Genomic DNA, 21056 nt, shown 5'->3' on the forward strand with positions numbered 1-21056 from the left:
AATGCGACGCCTACACTCGATCCGAATCATGTACCACAACGACAAATGTTCTCCTTTTAAACGCTCTTACGGCTACAGTTGTAAACTTCGAAGAAAAAAAACTCTTATGATCGTTTAAAAAAATTTTAGTATATTCTTCGAATGTTAGTTGGTAAACGTACCAAGTTTGGAGTTATCATTCTGGATACGTCTCTGTTTAGAAATTCCGGAAAATTGTCTTACACGTTAGTTTTGAAACTTTCTCGTTCTCTTTTTTGTTTCTACCTGTTTCAAATCCGTGGGAACGATCTTTTTTTCTCTCGTCACCGATCGACGACACGTTTAGGTAACAGATTGGAAATCGTCGGCTACGTCGACGTTCATTTTTTAGAAATATCGAAAATTCGATTCCGCTGGCAGGAGGGAAGGTCGGGAAAAAACTCTGTAAACGTAAAACGAAACTTTACTCGAAAAGCGTCAACGTTCGTATTTCCGACGTTTCTTAAACTGTACAATAACTCGAAAATACATCTGCCTCGTTGAAGCGTGGAAAAAAATAACTGCGTATCTTTTACAATAATGTTCAATCGACCGTGATATCTCGTTGATTCGCTGTTATTATCGCGTTGCTTCGATTTCCAGGTAACGCCGTTGAAGAGAAACGCGAAGCAGCTGCTGTGTCTTCTGCATCGTTCCCGAAAAGAAAAACTGTACCAGTTCCGGATACGAACACGAACGCGAAGCAATCGCGATACCGAATAGAAAGTATACAATATAAAAAAATTGCGTCGGTATTAAAACTGCGCTTATTGAAAACCGATGGGTCGTTACGAATCGCGTCAACAATCCCAAACAGAAATCTACCATGATTCGTCCATTTATGAGAAATGAACAGGTGAAGCGAAGATTACTTTCCCACCGTCCACGAATCGATCAACAAACGGTGCACGGTGAACGTTCAATGAACAAACTGCCTGATCAATTTCCGTACGTAAATGGTTGCGCGGTTTCTCGTTGTCTTTTCCTTTCTCGTTTCCCTTCGTTTCCACTGAGCAGACTTTAAAACGGTGCAAATAAAAAGAATCGTTTGAACGTATTCGCATGTACAAACTGAATACATTTGAACAATGACGAGAGATGTATTTTGAAATGACAACCAGTCGTTAAACGAGTAAGTGGTTCCCTTTGAAACTGTGTAGCACGTTGCGCGTTGTCTCTAGTAATTCCTTGATGCCGATGGAAGTACGAGTATAGCGAAGCGGAACCGAGTTGGGTCACGTCAAGTCGGGTCGACAAAGAGATTCATGTTCTTTATCATCTGGGCTTTCTGGTCCGCACGCTTCTGGATCTTGGGGCGGTGGATCCGCTTCCGATGCTGAACATGCCCGGCATCGATGCGTTGAACGTCGGCGCGCTTGTTGTTCCAAAATTGATTGCCGGCGTCGTCGACGGAGCAGAAAAGTTGAAGCCTGTAGTCCCTTCGAACCAAACAAAACATTTCATTATTCGAATAGTCCCACAATGACGCTACTACAATATTATACGATAGACGATATCACGAATAATCTCACCTGGCTTCGAAGCGGTCACGTTGAATTGGAACGGTGTCGTAGAGGAAGCGGCGGCGGTGGTGGAAGCTGAGGCCGAGGCTGAAGCGGAGGCGGTGGCATTGTTGTTCGAATTGTTACCACTGCCGTTGAAGGAAAAACTGGCAGCCGGCTGCTGAGGCGGTTTCTGGTTCGCTCCGAAGGTGAACATGCCTGAGGCATTGTTGTTCGCGTTGCTTGTACTTCCGGATCCGAACAGGTTTGTGGACACGTTCGGCGTGGCAAACGGCGAAGCTTGACCGAACGTCGGTGTCTTGTTCTGGCCGAATGCGACGGAAACGTTAACGGGCGCGGCGCCGAACGTTGAATTGGCCGCGCTTTGACCCGCAAATGTATTAGGTGTGCTGTTGCAAATCACTGTGGAACGTGGAGCGGAAGAAGAGGTAGCTGTGGGAGCGGAGGTCGACAAAGCGGCAGGGGATCCAAATATAGGAGGGGCTGCGGACGAGGATAAAGATGCGGACGCGGATGCGGACGTGGATGTAGATGCTGATGCGGACGGAGCTGAGCCGAATATGTTGGTTGTGCCACCGAAAGCATGTAGCATAGAATTTTGCCCTTCCGAGACGGTGCTGCTGTGAGATCCAAAGACGGGAGATGCGACGTTCGTAGCAGCGAACGTGGGTGCCGTTGCGTTCTTCGAAACGATCGTCGCACCGAAAATCGATGTAGTCGTCGGGTTGCTCGAAATGCTCGTGGTACTACCGAGCGTGGCAACGGTAGTCGATGGCGTTCCAAAGATAGGCGTCGCGGTACTGGCGAATGTTCCTGTTGTACTCTTCAAGTTCTCCGACAGAGGTTTCGTTTGGCCAAAGATGTTGCCCGGTGCTCCGAAAGCGGATGTTGGGTTCGTATTGGAGAACATGTTGCCGCCGCTCGATCCAGCGTCTCCGGAAGAGGATGGTTTCGCGATGGAGCCAAAGATCGAAGTGGAACTCGTGTTCGCCGTTCCCGAGGAAGCCCCAGACGCCGCCGTGTTCGAGAAGATCGCCGTAGAATTGACGGACGTTGCGGCGGGATGCGAACCGAACAGGGAAGGGGCAGATGTGCTCGTGCTACTAGTTGCGGTCGTGCTCGTGGTCGAACAAGCACCGAATATCGATTGTCCGGGCGTCGTTCCGAACACCGATCCAGCCGACGTTGTGGCGGCATTCCCGAATATCGAGACGGCGTTCGTATTAAATTGCGAACTACTGCCGACGTTGCTGCTGTTTGTCGTTGCAGTCGCAAACGTTGGTTTGCTCAAATTGTTATTGCCGCCACCGAAGACCATCGTGTTCGACGTACCCGTCGATAGGTTCGTCACGGCAGTAGTCGCTGCAACATTGCCGAAAGAGAATCCCGGTTTGTTGGTGTTGCCGTTACCGGATGCTCCCGAAGAAACAGCGCCGAAGGAAAAGCTTGGAAGCCCGGTCGATTGAAACAGAGGCGCCGTAGTTTTTACTTTGACCGACGAATCGAAAGCGGAGGTTGTTGCCGAGGTGGTCACTATAGGATTAGATAGCGATGGTGCTCGATTCGTACTGGACGTGGTAGAAGCTGCTGTAGGCTTCGTTGAATCGCCAACACCTTGATTACTCTGCGAAGGTGAAGCGAAGGCGGGAACACAAGCAGAAGCAGAGGCAGAGGTAGACGGGTTCCCAGCAAAACTCGAGCCAAACGGAAAACCCGCTTCGGACTTCAAAGGTAGCGGGGAAGTGCTACTCTTGTTTCCAAAAGAGAATAACGAAGTCGCTACCACGGTAGTCGGTGCGATCGAGGATGTTGTAGTTGCGGGAATGCCGCGTGTCAGCACATTTTGTCCTTTGTTTTCCAACACGTTGGAACCCAAAGTTGTCGTCGCGGTCCAACCGCTCGGAAGCGACAAAGGAAACGCGGACTTGCTGGTTCCAGTCATCGTGCTAGACATCGACGGGATTTTCTGTGACGCTAGCGAGTCGTTCGTTTTGGTTTTTCCGTCGAGAGACGACGAGCTCGCTGGAATACTCGCTGGAATACTTGCTGGAATACTCGTTGGAATAGAGGAGAACATAGTGCCACTGGACGTGTCTCCGATCGAATGCGGCGCCGAGGGTGTTGAACGAGGAACCGTCGACGAAGCAGAGGTGGTGGAAGCGCGATGATTCAACAGATCGCCACCGGCCAACGCGAACGTTCCCGACGACGGAACCAAGTTGTTTGTTGTCGTAGCCGAGCCCGCGTCGAAGCCGCGAACCTTGGAATTTTCCATGGTCGAGTTCAAACTCGTGGTGGTCGACGGAAGAATCGCGTTTCCAGATGCGTTCGTAAACGCGACTCCGGATGATCCAGTTAGTACCGCACTCGTACTCGGATTCGAAACCCGAACGTTCCCGATGTTTCTTTCGGTGACATTACCAGCCGAAATATTCGAATCCGACGACGTTTCTTTTTTCGGAAGCTCAAACGCCACGTGTTTCGGCGATTTGGTTCCTGGACCTGGACCCGGAGCGATCGCCGACGTAGTAATTGGCGTGGTATTAGCATTCGTTGTAGTCGTCGAAGAATTCAAAGTGGCACAACTCGCCGAAGAACACGGAGCAGATTTCGCGGTGTTTACCTCTTCCGCTTGAATCACTACGTCCGGATTGATTTTACTAGTTGCTGAAAGCAGATGCGAGTTGTCTAAATTAAGAATCGGAACCGCTCGTCGAACGGTCTTACATAAACCTTACTCACCTTTACCGGATATCGCGTCGAACATACTTTGAAGTCTCGCCTTCATGCTGGTCTGCCGCATATCCGCAATATCCTCCTTCTTGATTTCTTCTACGTCATCCGTAGTGAATTTCGCTCGGATGTTGCCCTGCTCTTCGACCAGCATTCTCAATTTCTCGTTCCTCTCCGGTTCCGCTCTCATGAATAATTTGTTGGTCAGTTTAGCCGATTCCACCGACTTAACCGCCATAGATTCTGCGGATCGAGATTCTCCGTTGTACCGCTTCCCTTGATTCGCATCGATTCTTTCTTTATCGCGCGAATCTGCGTCCACGGTCGTTGAGCTAGGCTTTAAAATTCCCTTCAACGGTGACAGCTTTCCTTCTATCCCATCGAAACTGTTTCGCGCGTTCGAGTGTAGCTTTTCCGAAGCCTTTGTCTCGCTGTGATCACGGAACTTGCCGTTCGTGTTCTCGGTGTTTGGATTAGGTGATGTTTGGGCACTGGAATTTCCCACAGATTCCAATGACTTGAAATGCTTTTCAAAGTCCGGCGTCCCGCTTCGAGAGAAATCTCCTGTGAAATGAATCCAACGTATAAATGAAACGTCAGTTCAAACAGAATGAAATAACAAGTAACAAGACGAACGATATCGAATTATACTTACTGGCTTTTCTTTTAATGCCGGAAATTAAGTTCCTGCTAGAACTGAACGAATGTAAAATATCGTAACAAGAGGGTGTCTTGGTTCGTTTCGCGGGTCTGACGTGGGTTTTGTTTTGAGGCGAGATGTCTTCCTCCGATTTCGAGGACTCGTCCCTGCTTCTCTTCTGTTTAGTTTCGTCCAACGTCTCGATTTCGTTCGTAGGAATACCACCTGTACGCTGCTTTTTAGCCAAATCGAAAGCAACGTCCTCTCTCTCGGCGTGTCTCTTCAATGGCATCTCTCTGAATCCATAGGAAACGCTTCCCGAGCCAAGACCGTCGTCCAAGCCGCACATATTCGACAAAATTTGTTGCTTCCCGGATGGAGAGTAACGAACGGCATCTGGCGGAGCTACTCTGACGATCACCGGTGTTTTTGTCTTTATGCATTTCGCGTTTATCAACGGAACTGGATTACCCTGGAGATTTACTTTTGGAAACTGCCCCACTTGATACTGAGATTGACGAATCAACCTGTTGCCAGCTTCCGCCGCGTACTTTGTTAATCTACCGGCGAGTCCCGGAGAAGTTACATCTTGATACACTCTTTTAACATAAAGGAGAAAATGTATAGTGGTAATACTGCGATACGAACAAAATACATACATCGTAGAAAGGAAAGTAAACTCACCTCGCATCGATATTATACCTGGCTGAGGATAACGGTCTGCCCGGCGACACGGAAAGCTTATCCATCGTCGAGCTAGCTTTTGGACTGATCGTAGTACCCCATGGAGAGCCTTCTTCTCCCCGTGGTAAATTACGATACCGAGGATACATGGGGGATATCCCTCTAACGGATGGAGTCTCGTCGGACAATTGATTCTCAAATTCTTCGTTGTGTTGTGAAAATATCGGTGTACTGGTGAGTTTGGTTAGAGAATTTCGAGCGTACGAGGAATTAGGTCGAGCCAGCTCGTTCGCGTTTGATTCTCGCAGGTTTCTCGAAATTGGGCTGAGCTGCGTTATCGGATCGAACTTGGACGAATTCATTCTGGTGGGGTACGGATCGGCGCTGAGCTGATAATGCGTCCCGCGACGTCTATCCATCCTGAACTTGTTTAGGTAGACTTCGAAAAAACGGCTACTCGCGATTTCCCAAAATGTGCGTGACCACCGATAAATTTGTTCGGCGATACTCTCGAAACGCGTGCGAACTTCAAGAAAGACGCGCACGCAATAATCGAACAGAAAAGACGCGTGCGGCGACAATGAACTGTCGTTGATGATCAAAGAGTAGCACGCGTAAACAGTTAGGAAAAGCAAAATCGTTAGAACGAGAATCGGCCCCCAAACGTTGTACAGAAACACACACCCAGTCAACACACTTGCTAACGCCACGATACTCCGATATCCTAAATCCCACATATTATTTCAAACAAATAACCTCTCCATGTTTGAAAAGAGCACACTCACCGAATCACCGGAACTTTGCTGCGTAAAGTCTAACGACATTATCGACGTAGCAACTACTACGTAATTCGAAATATCGTCTTTCGAATTACGAAAGGTTCTTTTCATTTCTGCTTGAAACGTTTCGATGAAAAACTCGCGCTTGCTCAACGTACAAACGATATCATATCAGAGGTATATTCCCGCGAAATTCTTTCAACACATTAACCGCAGCTATACAATTTCTACCGTTACCGTTACCGTAGATCTATGTAATTGTAAGTAGATTCTATACGGGAGCTGTTCAACCTGGCACTGTCGCACTCACTGCTCACTACTCGAGCCCGTGCGTCGCACGTTTACAAACGTTCCGTATCGTTCGAAGCGCCATCATACGTTGTTTCGTATATCCAACGTTCATTCGTCTATTATAGTCTATGCTCTGTAATATCAGAGAGGACATGAGAGTGCTCACGCTCGGGGTTTTAGTGTCCTTTAGAACCTGTATCATCTTTTTAGCCTGGAACAGAACCTGCAACAACTTTTTAGCCTGGAACAGAACCTGCATCAACTTTTTAGCCTGTATTAGAACTTGCATTATCTTTTAGGCTGGATCAGAGGCTACATAGAAGACCCTCTTTTAACATAGAAGTAGCATCCTCTCTGGCATTTTTTGGAATCCGCTGCCAATGATGCAGGTAAGATGATGCAGGTTCCTGTCCAGGTTAAAAAGATGATGCAGGTTCTGGTCCAGGCTAAAAATTAAACTAGGGGGCAGCATTATACCGGTGACACCACAGACGAGGTATAGGAGTAGACCAATCACCATATGAGGTTTCGTGTCTCACGATCTGAAATACCGACAGCGTTAACAACAACTAGATTTCTTACGCCCTCTACTCTGACGAACGATAAATCGTGTAACTAGATCCACGAGAACTTTAGCCCATATACCTATGATAAATGATGAAGATACGACTCTGAACACAATATACGACCGTTCACGCACACGGGTGAAAACAGGTGTAAATCTAACCCGCTGAGGACAGCAAACCTAACACTAACCTAACACTTGCTCAACAGGGACAAGCTAACCCTTTTTCATTGAATAGAAAGGTATTCAGAAACAAAAACAGCGTGTTTCGATTAATAATTGAAAGAGAGCTGCCTCGAAGGTGAAGATGGGCCAAGAGTAAACAAGGAGTGCATTGAAGGACCTTCGGCTCATCCCGAGGTAGCCTAAAGTAAATTCAGACACAATTCAATTAAATACACAAGTTTTTATTATTAGTACGTCTTAAATTTTATTTTAAAATGTTATCGCAAAGTTATAAATGAGCAGCTATTAGCTCGATATTATTCCCTATTTGTAAGATTACTAGAAGTTCTTACAAATAGAGAATAATACCGATTGCCCGGGTCTCACCACGAGGAGGTTGCTGCACAAGAGACCCGAAAGGAAGCCAGAAGGAATTCAATACGCTTCCTTCTGACTCCCTTTCTTACAACGACGCTTTCGAGTTTTACAAACTAAATTTCGCAGAGTATGTCGAGTAATTATTGCGGAGCAAATGGAGTGAGTCGGAGAAGAAGTCTCCGATTCACGGGAGATTAAAAACGAATCAGGCAGAAGGCTCTGATTCTTTCAAAGAGAGAAACAAAACCGAACCAGAGCAGAAGGCTCTGGTTCGAGGGTGACGCGACGCGTACAATGCATGCAGAACCAACTCCAGCCAGCACCGGTACCCGACGTGTCCTCACGAAGAGCGATGGCCGAGAGAAGCGTTCAAACGATACCCTAAGTTTCCCCCACCCACCTGTCGCCAGGCAACGACTAGCGTTGAGGCGACTCGGGTGGACTTACGGCAGGGAGGATTTTACACGAGTGAACAGGTCTCTCGAACATCCCTCTCAATGGATCTACGCCGAGCACCGGTACCAACCGGTCTGGTACATACAAGCAAGGTCCGACACAGCTGAAGGCTGTGTCGGAATCAAAAATCGAACCGAGCAAAGTGAAGTTACGGCAATAATTACTCGACATTTATACAATACTAATAAACAAGCTTAATAACTAACGCACGCACTCGAATCGAGCAATTATTGTGAGCCAAAAAAAAACGAAATCTGACAAGTCTCTGAACAATCACAGAGAAAATAAAAATGGAGCAGAAGGCTCAGATTTACGAGAAAGAAAAATGAAAGAAGCGAACCAGAGTAGTAGCCTCTGGTTCGAGGGTGACGCTACCAACTGGTCACAGCAGAAGGCTGTGACCCAAATCAACAAGCGAAACTAACAAAGTGAATCTAACACAATAATTGCTCGAGAACTAATACGAACTTATAAATACTGTGAAGTCTTCTTACTATTCGTTGTCTTCGTTCGACGATGATCATGTTGAACTGTTGTGATTTAACTGAAACAGACTAATAATAATTAGACACAAAATGGAGGAACACAGAAGTAATCGAAGAAGAAACGAGTGTTCGTACGATGCGTTGTCTTCGTTCGATGATAAATTTCTGCAACTGTTGTACTCAATCTGAAACAGATTAGTAATGATTAGACACAAAACAATGGAGGAACAACGAAGGATAAGAAGACGATGAAATAAAGACAAAACGATGACCCCGTACACGAGTACGGCCTACCTAACCATGCACACGAGTGCAAATCTACCAGCTCACAAGAGCCAAGCTAACCCCGTACACGAGTACGGCCTACCTAACATGCACAAGAGTGCAAATCTAACGGCTCACGAGAGCCAAGCTAACCCCGTACACGAGTACGGCCTACCTAACATGCACAAGAGTGCGAATCTAACCGGCTCACGGGAGCCATAACAACCCCGTACACGAGTACGGCCTAACCGACAACAAACTAAGAGTAGATGAAGACAGAACTTCAATCTACTGAGGTGGCGCTTCGGGGCGCCCCGGGTTCGCCAATACCCGTACTCACCCACAGCAGTGAGTCCCTGAGGGACCTCCGTTCGGAGGAATACCAATTTTAAATCAGATAAATAAATTTTAGAAGAAGAACTTTTGAAAGTTCAGAAATAATTTTTAATTTGAAAGTTGAACAATTTTAATCAAGAATAAATATAGGGAAATTAGAACGCAACGAGCAACAAGCTAGGGTCGCCCCGGATTCGCAAATACCCGTACTCACCCACGGGCCCCACCCGTGAGTGAGCCCCAGGGGTACCTCCGATCGGAGGAATACCAATTTTAAGCCAAACATAGCAATTTTAAGAAAAGGAACTTTTGAAAAGTTCAGAAGTAAATTTCAATCAGAAATCCAGAAAAAATGTACGATGTTTATCGAATGAAAAAGTATTCCGAAACAAGAAGTGTGTGTTTCGATTAATAATTAAAAGGAGCTGCCAAGAAGGCGTAGGTGGGCCAAGGGTAAAGAAGGAAAGCGCGAAGGAAAGCAGGAAGGACCCTTGGCCCACCCCCAGCAAGTTTAAAATCAATTCAGACACAATTCAATTAAATACACAAGTTTTTATTATTGGTACGTCTTAAATTTTATTTCACAATGTTATCGTAAATTATAATTGAGCAGCTATTTGCTCGATATTATTCTCTATTTGTAAGATAATATAAGTTCTTGCAAATAGAGAATAATTACGATTGCCCGGGTCTCACCGCGAGGAGGTTGCTGCTCAAGAGACCCGAAAGGAAGCCAGAAGGAATTCAATACGCTTCCTTCTGACTCCCTTTCTTACAACGACGCTTTCGAGTCTTACAAACTAAATTTCGCAGAGTATGTCGAGTAATTATTGCGGGGAAAAAGGTGTGAGTCGGAGAAGAAGTCTCCGATTCACGGGAGATTAAAAACGAATCAGGCAGAAGGCTCTGATTCTTCCAAAGAGAGAAACAAAACCGAACCAGAGCAGAAGGCTCTGGATCGAGGGTGACGCGACGCGTACAATGCTTGCAGAACCAACTCCAGCCAGCATCGATACTCGACGTGTCCTCACGAAGAGCGATGGTCGAGAGAAGCGTTCAAACGATACCCTAAGTTCCCCCACCCACCTGTCGCCAGGCAACGACTAGCGTTGAGGCGACTCGGGTGGACTTACGGCAGGGAGGATTTTACACGAGTGAACAGGTCTCTCGAACATCCCTCTCAATGGATCTACGCCGAGCACCGGTACCAACCGGTCTGGTACATACAAGCAAGGTCCGACACAGCATAAGGCTGTGTCGGAATCAAAAATCGAGCCGAGCAAAGTGAAGTTATCGCAAAAATTACTCGACATAATTACAACGACGATACATAAATCTTAATAACTAACGCACGCACGCAAGTCGAGCAATTATTGTGGACAAAAAACAAAGGAAACTAAATCAGACAAGTCTCTGAACAATGTGAGACAAAATGAAAGTAGAGCAGAAGGCTCCGAGTCGCGAGGCGACAATGAAACAATCAAAGCAGAAGGCTGAGATTTGTGAAAATGAAAAATGAAAGACGCGAACCAGAGCAGAAGGCTCTGGTTCGAGGTTGACGCTACCGACTGGTCACAGCAGAAGGCTGTGACCCAAATCAACAAGCGAAACTAACAAAATAAATCGAACACAATAATTGCTCGACAACTAATACTAACTTATTAATAACGAGGAGTCTTCATACGATTCCTTTTTTTCGTTCGACGATGAACATGCTGAACTGTTGTAATTCAACTAAAACAGACTAATAATAATTAGACACAAAATGAAGGAACACCGAAGTATTCGATGAAGAAATGATGACCCCGTACACGAGTACGGCCTACCTAATATGCACAAGAGTGCAAATCTACCAGCTCACGAGAGCCAAGCTAACCCCGCACACGAGTGCGGCCTACCTAACATGCACAAGAGTGCGAATCTACCAGCTCACGAGAGCCAACCTAACACCAGCTCACGAGAGCCAAGCTAACCCCGCACACGAGTGCGGCCTACCTAACATGCACAAGAGTGCGAATCTACCTGGCTCACGAGAGTCAAACTAACCCCGTACACGAGTACGGCCTACCTAACATGCACAAGAGTGCAAATCTAACAGGCTCACGAGAGCCAAACAAACCCCGTACACAAGTACGGCCTACCCGACAAGAAACTAAGAGTAGATGAAGTCAGAACTTCCATCTACTGAGGTGGCGCTTCGGGGCGCCCCGGGTTCGCCAATACCCGTACTCACCCACAGCAGTGAGTCCCTGAGGGACCTCCGTTCGGAGGAATACCAACTTAAAACCAGATATATAAATTTTAGAATAAGAACTTTTGAAAGTTCAGAAATAAATTTCAATTGGAAACATGAACAATTCCAATAGGAAATAAATCAAACGAAATGGGGACGCAACGACATAAAGGTTAGGGTCATAGCAATTTTAAGAAACGGAACTTTTAAAAAGTTCAGAAGCAAATTTCAATTAGAAATCCAGAAAAAATGTACGATGTTTATTGAATGAAAAAGTATTCCGAAACAAGAAGTGTGTGTTTCGATTAATAATTAATAGGAGGTGCCAAGAAGGCGTAGGTGGGCCAAAGGTAAACAAGGAAAGCGCGAAGGAAAGCAGGAAGGACCCTTGGCCCACCCCATGCAGGTTTAAAATAAATTCAGACACACAATTCAATTAAATACACAAGTTTGTATTATCAGTACGTCTTAAATTTTATTTCACAATGTTATCGCAAATTATAAATGAGCAGCCATTAGCTCGATATTATTCTTTATTTGCAAGATAATAGAAGATCTAACAAATAGAGAATATTATCGATTGCCCGGGTCTCACCACGAGGAGGTTGCTGCACGAGAGACCCGAAAGGAAGCCAGAAGGAATTCAATACGCTTCCTTCTGACTCCCTTTCTTACAACGACGCTTTCGAGTTTTACAAACTAAATTTCGCAACGTATGTCGAGTAATTATTGCGGATAAAAAATGTGTGAGTCGGAGAAGAAGTCTCCGATCCACGGTGGGTGAAGAACGAATCAGGCAGAAGGCTCTGATTCTTTCGAAGAGAGAAACAAAACCGAACCAGAGCAGAAGGCTCTGGTTCGAGGGTGACGCGACGCGTACAATGCTTGCAGAACCAACTCCAGCCAGCACCGATACCCGACGTGTCCTCACGAAGAGCGATGGCCGAGAGAAGCGTTCAAACGATACCCATTTCCCCCACCCACCTGTCGCCAGGCAACGACTAGCGTTGAGGCGACTCGGGTGGCCTTACAGCAGAGAGGATTTTACACGAGTGAACAGGTCTCTCAACCATCCCTCTCAATGGATCTACGCCGAGCACCGGTACCAACCGGTCTGGTACATACAAGCAAGGTCCGACACAGCATAAGGCTGTGTCGGAATCAAAAATCGAACCGAGCAAACTGAAGTTACGGCAATAATTACTCGACATTTATACAATACTGATAAACAAGCTTAATAACTAACGCACGCAATCGAATCGAGCAATTATTGTGAGCCAAAAAAAAACTAAATCTGACAAGTCTCTGAACAATTCCAGAGAAAATAAAAATGGAGCAGAAGGCTCAGATTTACGAGAAAGAAAAATGAAAGAAGCGAACCAGAGTAGTAGCCTCTGGTTCGAGAGTGACGCTACAAACTGGTCACAGCAGAAGGCTGTGACCCAAATCAACAAGCGAAACTAACAAAATAAATCGAACACAATAATTGCTCGACAACTAATACTAACTTATTAATAACGAGGAGTCTTCATACGATTCCTTTTTTTCGTTCGACGATGAACATGCTGAACTGTTGTAATTCAACTAAAACAGACTAATAATAATTAGACACAAAATGAAGGAACACCGAAGTATTCGATGAAGAAATGATGACCCCGTACACGAGTACGGCCTACCTAATATGCACAAGAGTGCAAATCTACCAGCTCACGAGAGCCAAACTAACCCCGTACACGAGTACGGCCTACCTACATGCACAAGAGTGCAAATCTACCAGCTCACGAGAGCCAAGCTAACCCCGCACACGAGTGCGGCCTACCTAACATGCACAAGAGTGCGAATCTACCAGCTCACGAGAGCCAACCTAACACCAGCTCACGAGAGCCAAGCTAACCCCGCACACGAGTGCGGCCTACCTAACATGCACAAGAGTGCGAATCTACCTGGCTCACGAGAGTCAAACTAACCCCGTACACGAGTACGGCCTACCTAACATGCACAAGAGTGCAAATCTAACAGGCTCACGAGAGCCAAACAAACCCCGTACACAAGTACGGCCTACCCGACAAGAAACTAAGAGTAGATGAAGTCAGAACTTCCATCTACTGAGGTGGCGCTTCGGGGCGCCCCGGGTTCGCCAATACCCGTACTCACCCACAGCAGTGAGTCCCTGAGGGACCTCCGTTCGGAGGAATACCAACTTAAAACCAGATATATAAATTTTAGAATAAGAACTTTTGAAAGTTCAGAAATAAATTTCAATTGGAAACATGAACAATTCCAATAGGAAATAAATCAAACGAAATGGGGACGCAACGACATAAAGGTTAGGGTCATAGCAATTTTAAGAAACAGAACTTTTAAAAAGTTCAGAAGCAAATTTCAATTAGAAATCCAGAAAAAATGTACGATGTTTATTGAATGAAAAAGTATTCCGAAACAAGAAGTGTGTGTTTCGATTAATAATTAATAGGAGGTGCCAAGAAGGCGTAGGTGGGCCAAAGGTAAACAAGGAAAGCGCGAAGGAAAGCAGGAAGGACCCTTGGCCCACCCCATGCAGGTTTAAAATAAATTCAGACACACAATTCAATTAAATACACAAGTTTTTATTATCAGTACGTCTTAAATTTTATTTCACAATGTTATCGCAAATTATAAATGAGCAGCCATTAGCTCGATATTATTCTTTATTTGCAAGATAATAGAAGATCTAACAAATAGAGAATATTATCGATTGTCCGGGTCTCACCACGAGGAGGTTGCTGCACGAGAGACCCGAAAGGAAGCCAGAAGGAATTCAATACGCTTCCTTCTGACTCCCTTTCTTACAACGACGCTTTCGAGTTTTACAAACTAAATTTCGCAACGTATGTCGAGTAATTATTGCGGATAAAAAATGTGTGAGTCGGAGAAGAAGTCTCCGATCCACGGTGGGTGAAGAACGAATCAGGCAGAAGGCTCTGATTCTTTCGAAGAGAGAAACAAAACCGAACCAGAGCAAAAGGCTCTGGTTCGAGGGTGACGCGACGCGTACAATGCTTGCAGAACCAACTCCAGCCAGCACCGATACCCGACGTGTCCTCACGAAGAGCGATGGCCGAGAGAAGCGTTCAAACGATACCCATTTCCCCCACCCACCTGTCGCCAGGCAACGACTAGCGTTGAGGCGACTCGGGTGGCCTTACAGCAGAGAGGATTTTACACGAGTGAACAGGTCTCTCAACCATCCCTCTCAATGGATCTACGCCGAGCACCGGTACCAACCGGTCTGGTACATACAAGCAAGGTCCGACACAGCATAAGGCTGTGTCGGAATCAAAAATCGAACCGAGCAAACTGAAGTTACGGCAATAATTACTCGACATTTATACAATACTGATAAACAAGCTTAATAACTAACGCACGCAATCGAATCGAGCAATTATTGTGAGCAAAAAAAAAACTAAATCTGACAAGTCTCTGAACAATTCCAGAGAAAATAAAAATGGAGCAGAAGGCTCAGATTTACGAGAAAGAAACATGAAAGAAGCGAACCAGAGTACTAGCCTCTGGTTCGAGAGTGACGCTACCAACTGGTCACAGCAGAAGGCTGTGACCCAAATCAACAAGCGAAACTAACAAAATAAATCGAACACAATAATTGCTCGACAACTAAGACTAACTTATAAATAATGTGGTCTTCGTTCGATGCGGTGTCTTCGTTCGATGTGGTGTCTTCGTTCGACGACAAAATTTCTCATCTGTTGCATTCACTCTGAAACAGACTAATAGTAATGAGACACAATACAATGGAGGAACCGAAGTAAAAAAAGACGACGAAAATAAGATGAAACGATGACCCCGTACACGAGTACGGCCTACCTAATATGCACAAGAGTGCGAAATCTACCCAGCTCAAGAGAGCCAACCTAACACCAGCTCACGAGAGCCAAGCTAACCCCGTACACGAGTACGGCCTACCTAACATGCACAAGAGTGCGAATCTACCAGCTCACGAGAGCCAACCTAACACCAGCTCACGAGAGCCAAGCTAACCCCGCACACGAGTGCGGCCTACCTAACATGCACAAGAGTGCGAATCTACCTGGCTCACGAGAGTCAAACTAACCCCGTACACGAGTACGGCCTACCTAACATGCACAAGAGTGCAAATCTAACAGGCTCACGAGAGCCAAACAAACCCCGTACACAAGTACGGCCTACCCGACAAGAAACTAAGAGTAGATGAAGTCAGAACTTCCATCTACTGAGGTGGCGCTTCGGGGCGCCCCGGGTTCGCCAATACCCGTACTCACCCACAGCAGTGAGTCCCTGAGGGACCTCCGTTCGGAGGAATACCAATTTTAAATCAGATAGATAAATTTTAAAAGAGGAACTTTTGAAAGTTCAGAAATAAATTTCAATTGGAAAGATGAACAATTCCAATCGAAAATAAATCTAACGAGATAGGGACGCAACAACCTAAAGGCTAGGGTCGCCTCGGGTTTGCCAATACCCGTCTCACCCACGGCCCCATCCGTGAGTGAGCCCCTGAGGGACCTCCGTTCGGAGGAATACCAATTTTAAACCAAATACATAAATTTTACAAGAGGAACTTTTGAAAATTCAGAAGTAATGCTTAATTGGAAAGATGATCAATTTCCATCAAAAATAAATCTAACGAAATTGGGACGCAATGACCTACAAGCTCGGGTCGCCATGGGTTCGCTAATACCCGTACTCACCCACGGGCCCGGCCCGTGAGTGAGTCGCTAAAGGACCTCCATTCGGAGAAATACCAATTTTAAACCAGATAAATAAATTTTAGAAGAAGAACTTTTGAAAGTTCAGAAATAATTTTTAATTTGAAAGTTGAAAAATTTTAATCAAGAATAAATATAGCGAAATTAGAACGCAACAACCTACAAGTTTTTGTCGCCCCGAGTTCGCTAATACGCGTACTCACCCACGGCCCGGCCCGTGAGTGAGCCCCGAGGGACCTCCGATCGGAGGAATACCAATTTTATGTTAAAAATATAATATAATATAATTTGAAAATGCCAATTTTATGTCAAAAATATAATATAATATAATAAAATTTCAGAGTACTAATTTTGTGTCAAAAATATAATATAATGTAATTTCAAGAAAAGAAACTTGTGATAAATTCCGAAGCAAATTCGAATTAAAAATACAGAAATGATAACACTGTCCAACAAAATTAAACTTTTTTCGAGTTTTGCAATACCTGTTGGGTGATTCTTATACACTTTGTCATCCTAAAACCGAATCTGAAAGTAGAATTGCTCCATCACGCAACGTTTTCGAAAAATTTTGGTTTTTGTAAAAATGTCCGATTTTGATACGAAACGACGTGTTACGCAAAAACCAAATACGCGAGAAAGTTCACATTTGAGTCAAGAGATAGAGGGGACTCTCCTCTACATATTCATATAGTCAATTATATTTTTATGTACTTCCTAATAGTTGTAAATGGTTGTTAAAGTTTGAAAATGTGCCGACGCGGGTACTTTGTACGCTCTATTTTTGTATTTATGTGAAAAATCCTTTATCTAGCAGGAATTTACTATACAGGAATGCATTCTACAGACATTTCTGGTAAGGAAACCATTCACGAAAAGTATTTGGTTCCCTTAATGTACGAGAAGGAATCAGAAAATGTTAATTGACAGCGTGTGCGCGACGCGTTCGCGCCAGACGGCCATTGCAGCCTTTTCGCGACTCGCCAGGGCCGTCGCTATGCGTAGTCGACGTTGGTACCACTCAAGTATGTCTTTGCTTACTATGCTTAATTAAATACATTTTTTTTTGTCTTTTTGGGTGCCAATCATTACAAAAGATTATAAAAATACGAGTTATATTCACATTTCATTGTGGAAATGCTTAATAAAGAAAATTGAATGAAATGTGAATATAACTCGTATTTTTATAATCTTTTGTAATGATTGGCACCCAAAAAGACAAAAAAAAATGTATTTAATTAAGCATAGTAAGCAAAGACATACTTGAGTGGTACCAACGTCGACTACGCATAGCGACGGCCCTGGCGAGTCGCGAAAAGGCTGCAATGGCCGTCTGGCGCGAACGCGTCGCGCACACGCTGTCAATTAACATTTTCTGATTCCTTCTCGTACATTAAGGGAACCAAATACTTTTCGTGAATGGTTTCCTTACCAGAAATGTCTGTAGAATGCATTCCTGTATAGTAAATTCCTGCTAGATAAAGGATTTTTCACGTAAATACAAAAATAGAGCGTACAAAGTACCCGCGTCGGCACATTTTCAAACTTTAACAACCATTTACAACTATTAGGAAGTACATAAAAATATAATTGACTATATGAATATGTAGAGGAGAGTCCCCTCTATCTCTTGACTCAAATGTGAACTTTCTCGCGTATTTGGTTTTTGCGTAACACGTCGTTTCGTATCAAAATCGGGCATTTTTACAAAAACCAAAATTTTTCGAAAACGTTGCGTGATGGAGCAATTCTGCTTTCAGATTCGGTTTTAGGATGACAAAATGTATAAGAATCACCCAACAGGTATTGCAAAATTTTTTTGGTGTTGGACAGGGTAATTGACGGCTTTCGTTGAATAAATACATATACCAAAATAGAAAATGTATATTTGTATTGTCACTTACCAGCTGTTGAAAGTTGACCAAGGTGAGCGGAGACGGCTTCCAGGAACCGCTGTCCGACCGCGAACCAGCTTAAGGTGGACCAGGGTTGACCAGTGATGTCCACTGCAGCTCTGGAGGATCCTTGGTCCACTCGAAGGTAGGTGAGGGTAGGCCAGGGTGGGCCAGGGCAGCTCTGGAGAACCTCTGGTCAACTCCAAGGACCTTCGTCCTTCTGGTCCCGGAGGCCTCCCGTTCCGTCCTGAGTGCGCACCACGACTGACTGACTGAGCGCGGACGCCGTGGTGGGGTGCGCGGTGCGCGGTGCGCAACTCCCCCACCCCAAACTAACTTCACCAGACTTCGATCGTCGCGATAGTAATTATTGATAAATTTGTTATTTCTGGCTGCTTAATGTTTATAACAATTTCTTTTGGTAATGGTATCAACAAGCAATCCCTTGACCATCTTGCCATCTAATTTTTTAGTAAAAATACCTAATAGATCTCGAGATACAGAGTAACTTTTGAACCATGAATATTCGCACGTATTAATTTATCGAACACATTTCACTGATAAATTTATTATTTCTGACTGTTTAATGTTTATAACAATTTCTTTTGGTAATGGTATCAACAAGCAATCCCTTGACCATCTTGCCATTTAATTTTTTAGTAAAAATAAATTATAGAACTCGAAATACAGAGTAACTTTTAATTTACGAATATTCGCACGCAGTAATTTATCGTACGTAATTCACTGTAAAATTTATTATTTCTGACTATTTAATGTTTATAACAATTCTTTTCGCCAATGATGTCGATAAGTACTCCCTTGACCATCTTGCCATTTAATTATTTAGTAAAAATAAATTATAGAACTCGAAATACAGAGTAACTATTAATTTACGAATATTCGCACGCAGTAATTTATCGTACGGAATTCACTGTAAAATTTATTATTTCTGACTGTTTAATGTTTATAACAATTCTTTTCGCCAATGATGTCGATAAGTACTCCCTTGAGCATCTTGCCATTTAATTTTTTAGTAAAAATAAATTATAGAACTCGAAATACAGAGTAACTTTTAATTTACGAATATTCGCACGCAGTAATTTATCGTACGCAATGCACTGTAATATTTATTATTTCTGACTGTTTAATGTTTATAACAATTCTTTTCGCCAATGATGTCGATAAGTACTCCCTTGACCATCTTGCCATTTAATTATTTAGTAAAAATAAATTATAGAACTCGAAATACAGAGTAACTTTTAATTTACGAATATTCGCACGCAGTAATTTATCGTACGCAATTCACTGTAAAATTTATTATTTCTGACTGTTTAATGTTTGTAACAATTTCTTTTGGTAATGGTATCAACCAGCAATCCCTTGACCATCTTGCTAACTAATTATTTAGTAAAAATAAATTATAGAAACCGAGATATAGAATAACTTTTAAGCCATGAATATTCTTACGTATTAATTTATCGTACGCAATTCACTGTAAAATTTATTATTTCTGACTGTTTAATGTTTATAACAATTTCTTTTGGTAATGGTATCAACCAACAATCCCTTGACCATCTTGCTAACTAATTATTTAGTAAAAATAAATTATAGAAACCGAGATATAAAATAACTTTTAAGCCATGAATATTCGTACGCATTAATTTATGTACGCAGTTCACTGTAAAATTTGTTATTTGTGGCTCTTTAATGTTTATAACAATTCCTTTCGCCAATGATGTCGATAAGCACTCCCTTGACCATCATGCTAACTAATTATTTAGTAAAAATAAATTATAGAAACCGAGATATAGAATAACTTTCAAGCCATGAATATTCGCACGCATTAATTTATCGTACAGGTAACTCCGGTAACGCAAAAACCATTTCGGGCCACCACAGTTCTTATGTGGATTACCAAACAAAAAGTTTATGGCATCCATATAAGAACTGCCTCGGTGCGACCGTGTCCCGGCGTTGACAATAGCTCAGCTTGTCGAGCTCGAGGCCGGCCTCGGGTGAACGTAAACCTTTTGTTTACGTCTGTTGTCATACTTGTCGCGAGGCCATCGTTTCCAAAATTCCGAAATATCAAATCCGCTGCCCATCGTCCTTGGCTCGCTTGATTTACCGCCTTATCATCTCGCCGTTTGTATAAACAGTACCTCCTGTTATAATATAAATGTTTATAACAATTCCTTTCGCCAATGATGTCGACGAGCACTCCCTTGACCATCTTGTCACCTAATTTTTTAGTAAAGAAAGATGATAAAACTCAAGGTACAGAATAACTTTTGAACCACGGATAAATGTACACTGATAAATTTATTGTCTCTGCTTGTTTAACGATTGTAAGAATTCCTCTTACGAATGATGCTGTCGAATACCCTCTTGGCTATCTTACCACCTAATCTTTTTAGTAAAAATGGCTAATAGTACTCGGGATACAGAGTAACTTTTAAAGCATGTCTTGAGCACGTCTTAAAGCATGTCAAAGTAACTTTTATGCATGATTATTCGAAGTATACAAGATACTCGATTCTCATTAAGATTTCTAATTAAGATTACTCGGTATTTCATACCGTGCGACACGAAACAGTATATTGTGACTGGCGTACTCGTACATCTCGTCTGTGATATTGGTTCCACAATACTAGTTCCGACCGATACGGTAGAATGTGACACAAAAATGGTAAGGGTGCTCTAGAGCCCCGCGGACGTAAGACAAAAAAGTACATTAGGTGATTGGTCTACTCCTTATACCTCGTCTGTGGTGACACTAAAATACCGGGCGTGAGCACTCTCATTTCCTCTCTGGTAATATCGCCTCTGGCGCAAGTTCGTTTCGGTATTCATAGGAGGATGCGACGAT

General features: G+C 43.8%; 1 protein-coding gene across 1 annotated transcript; it reads right to left on the minus strand.

The window, feature by feature from the left end:
- Positions 1-424: 424 nt before the first annotated feature.
- LOC143353505 (uncharacterized) lies at positions 425-6649 on the minus strand. Its single transcript, XM_076786891.1, has 5 exons — positions 5599-6649; positions 4930-5513; positions 4284-4838; positions 1551-4208; positions 425-1457 (listed from the first exon to the last, which is right to left on the minus strand). The coding sequence occupies exons 1-5, from the start codon at positions 6333-6335 to the stop codon at positions 1294-1296; spliced, it is 4698 nt and encodes a 1565-aa protein (XP_076643006.1). The 5' UTR covers positions 6336-6649; the 3' UTR covers positions 425-1293.
- Between the last annotated feature and the right edge of the window lie 14407 nt (positions 6650-21056).

Source organism: Halictus rubicundus, chromosome 4 (assembly GCF_050948215.1).
Source record: "Halictus rubicundus isolate RS-2024b chromosome 4, iyHalRubi1_principal, whole genome shotgun sequence".
Taxonomy (NCBI): domain Eukaryota; kingdom Metazoa; phylum Arthropoda; class Insecta; order Hymenoptera; family Halictidae; genus Halictus; species Halictus rubicundus.